The sequence below is a fragment of the Pseudorasbora parva genome, chromosome 14 (assembly GCF_024679245.1).
Source record: "Pseudorasbora parva isolate DD20220531a chromosome 14, ASM2467924v1, whole genome shotgun sequence".
NCBI lineage: Eukaryota > Metazoa > Chordata > Actinopteri > Cypriniformes > Gobionidae > Pseudorasbora > Pseudorasbora parva.
In genome coordinates this window covers 21,910,814-21,922,913 of record NC_090185.1, presented here as the reverse complement: position 1 = coordinate 21,922,913, position 12,100 = coordinate 21,910,814, and the positions used below count along the sequence as shown (strand labels likewise).

The 12,100-nt window shown below is 37.7% G+C and overlaps 1 protein-coding gene across 1 annotated transcript; it reads left to right on the top strand.

Annotated features, from left to right (window-relative positions):
* Positions 1-1,825: 1,825 nt before the first annotated feature.
* Positions 1,826-8,890, top strand: tmem161a (transmembrane protein 161A). Its single transcript, XM_067414803.1, has 12 exons — positions 1,826-1,921; positions 3,625-3,728; positions 3,813-3,896; positions 3,978-4,075; positions 4,168-4,324; positions 4,452-4,603; positions 4,701-4,761; positions 4,845-4,988; positions 5,080-5,193; positions 6,091-6,265; positions 6,410-6,506; positions 7,672-8,890. The coding sequence occupies exons 1-12, from the start codon at positions 1,919-1,921 to the stop codon at positions 7,965-7,967; spliced, it is 1,485 nt and encodes a 494-aa protein (XP_067270904.1). The 5' UTR covers positions 1,826-1,918; the 3' UTR covers positions 7,968-8,890.
* Positions 8,891-12,100: the final 3,210 nt, after the last annotated feature.

Below are 12,100 nucleotides of genomic sequence, written 5' to 3'. Positions count from 1 at the left end.
GTCCAATGGAAAGGTAAAGGGTGTTAAAGGTTCTTCATGGAGCCTTCGATGAGTGAACTAAAAAAAACGTGAAAGAAAAAAATGTCACTGAATTGGAATTTTTGTTTAAAAGCATCATAGAACATTTTCAGTATTAAAAATTATTTTATTCCCTAGACCAGTTGGCTACTTTAGAAAACCACACTGTTTATTTTCCATTTAATCAGTTTGTTGATTAATGTTGACCTTCTCAAAGTGCCATCTTAGTCTTAAGTGCTGAGAATTTATGAAATGTACTCCTCCTTTCAAACTTAAGTATTAAAGCAAGTTATCAAATTTCTTAAAGCTAAGAATCATTCTTACTCTCCCAGTAATTTAAGACATCTCGAGACATCTCTCAGGTATGAAAGATGCCAGCAGGGGCTTGTGATGGCATTGAGGAGACAGTTAATCAAACGGTATTGTTTGAACAGAGCAGGCATCATCTTTGTCAGCGCTGGTTTAATATTGGGCTGAACTTTCCTTTTATAACATGTTTCCGCTGTTCGACTAATTCAGCAAGCTGTAGCACTTCTTCCTCCCACCAGTTCAGTTTTCTTTTGGAATCCATAGTGGCTGATTATATCATACAATCTAGGCTATATATTGGCAAGTCTGTAAACAGCACAATGGTTTAAAAATTGTAATTAAGACATGGTGGAAAACATGTTTATCTTTCATGTATTTTCTTAAAAAAAGCTTTATTGTCAAATGTTTGTTGAATGTAAACACCTCTTAGGAATTTCACCATCAATGTGAATTTATTTGAGAATATTCTTAAATAATGAAATCTATTCAGTGATTGGTCTATGCCTTTGTCGTCTTCCAAAATCCCATGTGTGGCACAGCAAAATGTAGTAAATCATCATTAAGACAGACAGGCAAGATTTTGTCCTACATTTCACATAAATTATGACTGAGATACAGCTTTGAGCAAAAAATTGTTTTATTTTAAGTAAATTCTTATAGTGGTTTTCTTGTGAGTAATTCTAAGAGGCTCGATAAATACTGGCCCTGGGCTACATTTCCCAAAATCCTTGTAGTCCTATAAGATTGTAGAGACCAATTGGCTTACAATACTTTAGGGAAACCCAGCCCTGCATGAAGACCTTGTAACATCAAGAATTTGATCTAACAAAGAACAAAACAACCAGCAATGTAAGAACCCTAAACAGAACACATGATTCTTGACAATAAAAGGGTTAAATTTAGCATGATTTATTAATTTAGCAGCAGTAAGTTACATTTGGAAACTATCGAAGGGTTAAAAAAGCTGATATCAGCTGTTAAAAGTTTCCAATTAACCTGTTGCAAACATAAAATCAACAATGAAGCTATGGTATAAAAACCTTAAATACTGCTGCTAAAAATCACCATACAATTTCATAAACATTTCCATTAACACTGGCTGTTTATGTAAAAGAAATGACAAGACATTTTTACTTTAGAAAGCTTACATTTTAGGGAAACCTTATACAAATACCAAAAAAAATACCAACAAAAAAGTATTCAAGGCCACACAGTTAATTACAAATAAATAAATGAAATAAATACTGGGGCCTTAAAAACGGTCAGAAAAGCTAAGGACTTTGCCGTTTGAACGTTTGTGTTGCCACAACACATCTCTCCATTTGTCTTTCACGTCTCTAGGCCGTTTTATTTCTGTCCTTGAAAAGAAAACTAACCACAGTTCCTTCACGAGGACCAAACAAATTGTAGATAGGTTGTCAGTTCGACCAATAGAATTGCAGCTCTCATGCGGCTTCGACATGGCCCAATCAGAGCGAGCGATTGTAGCATACGTCATCAAAATACTCCTTCAGCTGTTCGAACACTCAAGTGTCACCACGAGAGCTGCTACATGGGACATAAACTCATTCATTAAACTCTCCAAACGAAGATGGTTAGTAGATTTACTTTTTCCACCGTTAAATTGATTTGTAAACGTGCTCTTTTACACGACCGAACCGGCTGGTTGTTTGTATGTTCTGTATTGAAATCATGTTAGCACCGTGATAGCTTGCAGATTGGTTAGTGGTATTTTGTATCCACTGTACGTTACTTGTATTACTTGTGTAAGTGGCTGTGGCCTTGCAACTGCACCTTTTCTTTTGTTCCAGTTCTCAATGGTAGCTCTGTAGTGTTGTATTATAGGATGTTTAGCTATAGCATGTAAGCTAACCACCCATGGCTCCCCATGTCTTGGGGGTTTGCAATGCCACCACCTGCTCGCTTTGACAGCTTGGCTCCAGTGCTCATCTTGAGTGACTGGCACAGGCCCACAGTCAAGTAGCTTTGGAAGTGAAGTGCTGTAAATATACTAGAACCATATTTAAAGGAATTGTTCAAAACAAATAAGCTCCAGTGACATGCTTCTTATTAGCATAGAAAGCCATTTTGACCAGTATTTTAGTTTGTAAAGTAAACAAAAGTCGCATTTATTGTAGTTATTTTACTATGGAACTCTGTGGGGCAAGGCATGTCTCCCAGACAAACGTTAAAACACTTTTTGAAAGGAAAGTCATGAGAGTTAAACATTTTACATGTTAAAGCGAGACTAGTGTGACAAACATCACTTGATAACCTTGTCATTGCAAACTTCATTCATTCAAATTCCTCTAATGTGCAATAAATTTCCACAAACATGGTAGCTTTCCCGCGACGTGTGCAAGAGCACCAGGAGACTGTTTACATTCTTTGAAACAAATTAAGATCTTTTTGGTGAAATCTGAGAGATTTCTATCTCTCCATTGACAGCTACGCAACTACCATTTTGATGCTTCAAAAAATTCATAAAGAGATTGTAAAAATAATCCATATGAATCAAGTGGTTTAGTCCAAATTTTCTGAAGAGTCATGATCGCTTTATATGCAAAACATATTGAATATAGGCTTTTTTCACATAAACATTCATCAACTCACATATACATTGTTGGGAAGCTTAAGCATGTTTGCAAGAACCAATGAGGTTCATACAGCGTTTGAACTTCCTAAAGAATCAATGAGGTTAATTCTCATGTTACACGTTTAAACTAAAAGAACCAATGAATTTCATTCTTGTGTTGCTGAACATTTGAGCTTCAGCTAGAACCAATGAGGTTCATTCTCGTGTTAAGCAGCACATTAGTTTTCATTTTCATTTTTGGGTGAACTAACCCTTTAATATTAGTAATATTTGACTGCACTGACACTATTAGATGAGAGCAAAACTTAAACTGAACTGAGCTGGAAGAGATGACACAAGCTGCTTTATAGTTGATTCCACTTTATTTCATAATTGACTATTTTTTCCACATCAACACTTATTATTGAACTGAATTTTATTCACTTAATTCTTTTTTTTTTAGCTGATTTACAGCATAATTTAATTCTATTTGGATCATTGATCATTATTTCCTATTTATCACTGTAAAGCTGTTTAACCATCTCTATTGTATAAATTGTATTGTATAAAGCGCTATAAATAAATAAAGGTGACAAGTCGACTTCCATTGTAAAATCAGAAAAGTACATGCAATTTTAGTTTGTTTTTTAAAATTATAAAGGCATGAGTCGACATTATTTTCTGTACCAATATACATTCTCTATATGTCTGTCTCTTTTAAGGCTCTGATGGGGGTTCAGTTGGTGGTGAGCTTGCTGGCGGTCAGCATAATGCAAAGAATGGCCCCACATCTCTCCTTCGCACGCTGGCTCTTATGTAATGGCAGGTAAGTAATACACGTTTTTTTTTCATGTAGACATACATAAAATAACCAGTTCTTTCTAAAACCCCAGCCTGTTGGTTTCCTCAGCCTTTTCAGATTCAAACACCCATCTGAAGGCGAGTTGTGCGCCCTCGCAGGGAAGCAGATTCCTAAGAACAGCAGGCGAGACAGGTGTGAGCTTAAATCAGTGCAACTGTTGTCACTGTTACTTTTCTGTTAAGGAATATAGGAACTTTTGCTTGCTGTTTCCAGGAGACAAAACGGACATGGAGAATCCAAGCCACTCACAGTCCCGAAAGACATTGATCTTCATTTGGAGAGTGCGCCTGTAAATGTCTTGGATGCACTTGGTAGGTCTTCATCTCGGTTCTTGAACATCTGCAACTAAGTTTGATCTCAGAAAAGGTCCTTGAATGATCTTAACCTTCTCTGTTCCTCACAGTTTTACGGTTCTTTGTGGAGTACCAGTGGCTGATTGACTTTGCCATCTACGCCACAGGGATCTACCTCTTCACTGAAGGCTACTATAGTGTAGTGGATGCCAGCAAGGAAGTCAATATCGCTTCCATCTGGTGTGTGCTGATGGTTTTCTTCTGCCTGTATCCTCCAACACTGCAGTCCTTTGGATTAACAGACCTGAAGCCACCTGAGAAATTCAGATGTGACTTACCTCATGCTTAAAAAAATTGTAGGTCTTGTCTTGTTGTCCTTGACTGAAGTTCTCAGGAGGACGCTGTATCTTCTCATGAGCCACTACTTCCGCTCCGAGGAGGGCGGCGAGCGCTCTGTGTGTCTTGCTTTCGGCTTCTTATCTCTGCTTATTGCGATGCTGGTTCTTGTAGTGAGAGAAGACTACCTGGAGTTTGGTCTTGAGCCTGGTATGTGGTTATCTGTCCTGTATTTTCTAGAAGTGAAAGGGCATTTGATATTTTGCCACAGTGACATTTTTCCCGATCTATTTTTTTGTTGTTGCAGGATTTACCAGCCTTTTTGACAACTTCGAGGTCTTTGCCAAACAGCAAGGCTATGAGTGGACGTAAGTTATACATTAATGGATAGACAACATGTTCTGTATTCTTTTGTCATGAAAACACTGAAAATATTTTAACATTTCAACAGAGTTCCCTTCACCAAGCTATCAGTGAAGTTGGGGCTGGCTGTCATTTGTGCCTTCATTGGAGCTCTCCTTGCATTCCCTGGACTGCGATTGGCCCAAACTCACCTGGACGCCGTTCAGATGAACGCAGACCGTCCAATCATTCAGTAAGACTCACAATATAGAACTCTATAAGAACATGAAGATATTGAAAGTTTGATTTGATATGTCGCAACAACAACTTGTTTTGCTTTTTAGGATCCTTTTGCACATGAGTTTTCTATCGCCACTGGTCATAATTGTAATGTGGATTAAACCGATTGCTCGAGACTTCCTAGAGAACGCCCCCATGGGAAAGACCTCAGTTACATTGTAAGTTGAGTACATTTTATGTGATTTTTTCCCCCAATAATTTATGTATTTGAGGGTGCTTCCACATCTCTAGTTTGGTTCATTTGGTCCGAACCAAGGGCAAACAATTATACATTGTTGCATTTTCAGCTTGTTTGGTTCCTTTTCACACCACACTGATTGCTTTGGTCCGAACGAGTTAAAACAACCTAAATTCAGGCACATGACAACATCCACATCACTCATTAGCCATGGCGTATTTCCTAAACTGCTTTTCGATTGGTCAGAATTTACGTGTAGGAAAATTCCAACAGAAGAGGAAAAGCCAGCAAACTACACAACTATGGAGAGACGACTGTGCGGGCTGGTGTTGTCCCTGGCCATAATCTACTACATTGTGTATCTTTACCACAGTAGGCAAACAATACATTTCCATAATGAAGCGTGTGTGCGACTTGAAAACAACGTCCTAATGTACTGCAAATGGCGAGCATGCATCACTCGTCACTTCAAATGGAGGCGTGCATTAATTATTCTTAACTCTGACATGCTCGACTTAAAATATTGCCAACGATCTATCAGGTAATGTCATGCACAATGTCAGCGCAGCTGGTTTTGTCCAAAAATGATCAGCACTTTTGCAGTTGGTTCTGTTCGAGGTCGGATCACGTTCTCACCACAAACGAACCGCTCCAGAGTTCGTTTGAAAGCGTACCAAGACCACCTCTTCAAGGAGGTCTCGGTACGCTTGTTTGGGCCACTTTTGGTGAGCATCTGAGTGTGATTGCTGCTTTCACACCTGACCAAACGAACCACACTAAAGAAGGAAACGAACTCTAGTACGATTCAACCGAAAGCACCCTTAATGCTTTTTAGTTTAGTTAAAAGTTTAGTATAGTTCCTTTTTTTTTTCTCCAGACTTTCTAGTTCTGCCTTTAACTCAGTACGTCTATGGACTATCGTGGTGCTGTGTGTTTTGCGGCTGCTGCTCACACGCTACCACCTGCAGGCCTACCTCAACCTCTCTCAGAAGTGGGTGGAGCAAATGAAGAAAGAGGCGGGGCGTATCGCTGCCATTGACATCCAGAGGAAGGTGGGGTTGCAATGTGAAGTAGCATTGTTTTATGTATATAAAAAATTATAAATCACAGAGTGGAAAGCATTAATGTTTACAATAAATTCACGTTAATGATGTAATAAATACTATGATGTAATGTTTTCAAACCTGTTTATGTAGGTGACACGAGTTTTCTGCTACCTGACTGTCGTCACTCTCCAGTACATTATACCCATTCTGCTTGTGCTTTTCTCAACTTTGGCACTCAAATCTTTAGGTGGGTTATTACACTTCTCACTGGCAGTTAAAGGTACATGTTTAAAAAAACAAAACTGCATGCAATTTGTGAAAGAACATTGTTTTGGTTTTGCTTCGTCTCTGCTTGACTGAATATGGTTATCTGCTCATAAATCATTCACTATTAGGGTTACGATATATAACCAGTTTAGATGAAAATTACATCAAGCTAAAACATTACTGTAGCTACACCCATTATTTGACACGGTACTTCCTTGAAAATAAATTCTTTTTATTTTCAAGGAATAAGCGCTACAACCGCTTGTTGTAGCAAGCGCTACACACTACAGCGCTACAACCACCATAATGAAATGAGCCTTCATAATCGAGAACACTGAGAACTACGTATCTCCACGTCGCTCTTACCATATTTCAAGTCCCTCAGTTCTCTCCTTCTCATAGCCAAGCCGATGTTGATTCTTGTTTTATTATGAGCGGTCACATTCTCTTTTTACCAGATGACTCTTCTATGTTCAGTGTTGGTTTAAAACGTGTGATTCCCTTGAAGTTCAATATTTAGCTGCTCCATTTCTCAATTGCTGTGACAATTAACCTATGCAACTCCCACACCATACACACATCAGTAGCTGGAGTAAGGACTGAGTACATTGACTCATACTCGTGTGTATTGAAATGTTGGAAATTTTGAACAAAAAAGTTACCTTTAAATAAGTGTTCATAATATAATAATAATGTAAAAATATTGTAATAATTTTTCATGTTTTTTATATATATATATATATATATATATATATATATATATATATATATATATATATATATATATATATATATATATATATAATATGTATATGTATATGTATATATAAAACATTAATTATTTTATATATATATATATATATATATTTTTTTTTAAATTTATTTATTATTTTATTTATAGTTTATGTGTTATATAATATAATAATCTATATTTTTATATTTAATGTTATATTTATTTTATAAAATGTATTAGTCAATGTTATTTTATATTAATTAGCCTTGTTTTATTACTTGTATTTAAAATTATTATTTGTATTTAAATTCTTTTTTATTATTTTTTTTATAATTTATATTGATTTAAATTTTTCAATACTTGTTTTTGAAAGAATGTTTAATATATTCTAAAATTCTAATGTACCCCTCAGGTGACTTCTCATGGGGCCTTGGAGAAGAGACTCCAGGTGTAACCCCTGCTCCCATACTTCCCACCACCCCTCCACCAGCCCCTAGACTGGAAGACGACGAGGACATGGAAGACATGGAGGAGGACATCCAGGCCACCGTAGCCCACGTGATGGAGCTGTTCACTGCCTTACGTGGAGTCCTTACGCCTCTTTTCTTCAGGGGCATCTTTGCCTTTATCACATGGTGGGTCGCGGCCTGTCAACTCCTCAGCAGCCTGTTAGGCATCTATTTCCACCAGTATCTGATGCACAACTGAAAAGTGCTGCAAAATGAAGCTCTGTGCACTGAATCTAATCCCTCAAGGTACCGCAGTATCAACACGGACAGTCATGCAAACACATCTGACGCATCAGCGAGAGATGAAGGCTGGCCTTCGGAACAAACGCTCAAGTTTGACCATCTGAACCCATTTAATTTTCCCGGTACCTTATGGAAAATTTTGTTAGGTACAATCAAAGCAAAGATGCTAGTTAACTGAGCTGTTAAGATTTTCATCAGCTCATCAACAATATGCCAAACACCATTCTTGTTTGTAAAAAAAAAAATCTCACTTTTTACCTCGAAAGTTTTCAGTCAAATCGCATGCGTCCCCCTTCGTTGAGGTGCAAATCTAAGGGCCTGGCAGCTCAGGGATGTGGTCCGAAATAGCTTTTTTCCCACCAGCACAATATCGTCAAGTGCAAATGAAAACCTGCAAAACAGTTTAGCGCTGTAGTTAACAGACTTGAAAATACCATTTAATTTCATGCCTTGGATGATTTTTTTTAACAGAATGTTATAGTGTATTTTAAATACTGTGTTTGCTAAATGGCTGATGACGTGTAACAGCAGTCCTAATCATTTTGCCAATGTGTGTTAATAATCATCTATGAGTTTTTAATTTGTTCACTCGGTTAGCTACCAATCTTCACTCATAGGATCAGAGGAAGTCATCAGGGATTAATATCATTTAAGATGGTAGACTTAAAAACAATTTATTTATTCATTTTCTAATGTCAAACAACTTTCATTTGATTCACACTAATAAACTGATGATTAAAAAAAACATGACTGGTTGTTTTTCCATGACATTATTTTCCATGATTTATTGCTTTTTTTTTACATTAAAGGGAAATTTTGACCTAAAAATGAAGATTCTGTCATTTTCTCACCCTCATGTCTTTCCAACCCCGACTTTCGTTCATCTTCAGAACACTAATAAAGATATTTTTAATGAAATCTGAGAAATTTCTCTCCCTCCATTGACAGCTATGCAACTACCACTTTGTTCATAAAGGGATTATAAAAATAATTCATATGATTGGAGTAGATTAGTCAAGATTTTCTGAAGAGACTCGATTGTTTAATATGATGAACAGACTGTATTGAGTCTTTTATTCACATATTTGATCAGCGAACAAAAAACAGAAGCTCAACCGAACCTTGACATGTGAGAGCAAACCTCTGGTTCTTGCACGTCATCTGAACATGCTTGAGCGTCCGTTTACCATAACTGACGTATGTTTACTAGTAAATACACAATAAAATTCAATCTGTTCATCATATAAAGCAATCGAGTCTTTTCAGAAAATACATATGAAAATACACGCTCGATACATATGGATTAGCTTTACAATCTCTTTATGCACTTTTTGAAGCATCAAAGAGGAAGTGACACGTGTCACAGAATTGATTAAAATATCTTAATTTGTGTTTTGAAGATGAACGAAAGTCTAATGGGTTAGTAAGGACATGAAGGTGAATAATTAATGACAGAATTTTCATTTTGGGGTGTACTATCCCTTTAAAATACTCAAAAACAGCACATTTTAGTAAATAACTATAGTACTAATAAGAAATATCAGAATATGTGTAGTCTTCTGTTAAAGTGCTAATTTGTTACACAGATCCTGATAATCTCAAAATGGTCAAATATTGACCATATAGTTTGGTATATCACTACTAATTAATTCTGCAATGTTAATAACTAATACTACATTAATAGACAAACCAATGCATGATCTCATTCAACTAGCATGCAAATAGCGCATTGCTCAGACACAATTGAATTTATACATGTATGTTTATAAATTAAATCTAAATGATCAATCCTAACGATAAACACACACACACACACACACACACACACACACACACACACACACACACACACACACACACACACACACACGCATATTGGTTTGATCAGGCTTGTAGTTTTGTGTCTGAAAGACGACATGATTAATGGCTGATAAAATGTGACTTCCACAGTCAGAACAGACAACGTCCCATTCAAAGGGTCAGATGGTCACATGTCTGACTAATATGTAAGAATCTTACAATATGAACTGATAAAATGTATATTTCTGTTTTTAGTTCAAACCTATGGACTGATATTTCTTCATTTAAATATTTTTTATTTTATTTTTTATGGTACATCTAAATAAATCGACCAAAACAATTGGGTGTTTTTTCAGTTGTTCATCTATTGCCCATTTATTGTAAATTCGAAGTTCTTTACATACATATTATGGGGGTGATATTTGAAGCATGAATGCACCATTAACCGTCTGGTGCATTTGTGTCTATATCCTCTGTCTCGCCACCAGCCCGGTGCTGTCCCAATGACGTCTCATCTTGAACTCAGACGGATATTTTTTCCCACGTCGGGCTTGCTGATGACACGTCTGGAGGCCGTGTCTGGCTTAATGAAGTGGAGGGTGACGGGGTTGACATATCTATATAATCACATTAATTATGTGCATCTGTCAGGAGGCCCAGTCTGAGACCTACTGCAGCCCTGGCTGTTGCTATAGGGACTGGACCGAGGACCATTCAGACGTGCCCCACAGACTCGCCCCATCGCCCCCCCGAGACCTGCCCAGACGTGACCTATGTAGCCCTCTTTTCAAATGTGGTAGGGTAGGGTGTGTTGACGAGATGGAGAGATGGGTAATTTCAGCCAATTTTCAGTTTTTTAATAGCTCAAGGGGTTCAGGATGGTGTGGATGGGTGTCTGAGAAATGTGATTTGAATATAATTGTGTGTAGATATAACGGAAGTGCTCGTATGATTTTAGCGCTGATTATAATCAGTATTGTACACAGAAGTGACCTGATAGACTAGAATATCTGATAACACACTCATCCTGTCTGTTTTGACAAGCTTCATCATTGTGAAGATGATGGTAATTTTCTGCATTTCATGTGTCAGTCCTAAACGGTCTTTCAACATTATGCTAAAAATGCCTTTCAAAAACATACTCTTCGTCTTTTAATATTTATTTTTGCCATTTTTACCTTTATTATGGCAGGACAGTAAGCTGGCAGTAAACTTAGTGGGAGAGAGAGGGGGTGGCAGGATCGGGAAGGGTCTTGTGAGCCGGGACTCGAACTCGGGTTGCCCGAAGCACAATGGCGCTAGATGACGCTGCACTGACCATGATGGGTTTGATGAATGTTTTAACTGAGAAAATGTATAATTTTAAGGGGAAAATAAGTTTATTTTAAATTTCATGGCATCAACACATCTCAGAAAAGTTGGGACAAGGCCATGTTTACCACTGTGTGGCATCCTTTCTTCTTTTTATAACAGTCTGCAAACGTCTGGGGACTGAGGAGACAAGTTGCTCAAGTTTAGGAATAGGAATGTTGTCCCATTCTTGTCTAACACAGGCTTCTAGTTGCTCAACTGTCTTAGGGCTTCTTTGTCGCATCTTCCTCTTTATGATGCGCCAAATGTTTTCTACGGGTGATAGATCTGGACTGCAGACTGGCCATTTCAGTACGTGGATCTTTCTTCTACACAGCCATGATGTTATAATTGATGCAGTATGTGGTCTGACATTGTCATGTTGGAAAATCCATGACATGGCGTCCAAGCTTTCCAAAAAGAACTTCACATTTTGATACGTCTGACCACAGAACAGTTTTCCACTTTGCCACAGTCCATTTTAAATGAGCCTTGGTCCAGAGAAAATGTCTGCGCTTCTGGATCATGTTTAGAGATGGCTTCTTTTTTTACCTATAGAGTTTTAGCCGGCAACACCGAATGGCACGGTGGATTGTGTTCACCGACAATGTTTTCTGGAAGTATTCCTGAACCCATCTTGTGATTTCCATTACAGTAGCATTCCTGTATGTGATGCAGTGCCGTCTGAGGGCCCGAAGATCACAGGCATCCAGTATGGTTTTCCGGCCTTGTCCCCTTACGCACAGAGGTTGTTCCAGATTCTCTGAATCTTTGGATGATATTATGCACTGTAGATGATGATAACTTTAAACTCTTAGCAAATGTTTCTCTGAGAAACTCCTTTCTGATATTGCTTCACTATTTTTCGCCACAGCATTGGGGGAATTGGTGATCCTCTGCCCATCTTGACTTCTGAGAGACACTGCCACTCTGAGAGGC

What these genes read in the sequence shown, in the direction of transcription:
- tmem161a (XM_067414803.1), top strand. An exon ending in AAGAACAGCAGGCGAGACAG is followed by an intron (nt 3,897 to 3,977) that starts GTGTGAGCTTAA and finishes TGCTGTTTCCAG; the next exon opens with GAGACAAAACGGACATGGAG. An exon ending in CCATTGACATCCAGAGGAAG is followed by an intron (nt 6,266 to 6,409) that starts GTGGGGTTGCAA and finishes CTGTTTATGTAG; the next exon opens with GTGACACGAGTTTTCTGCTA.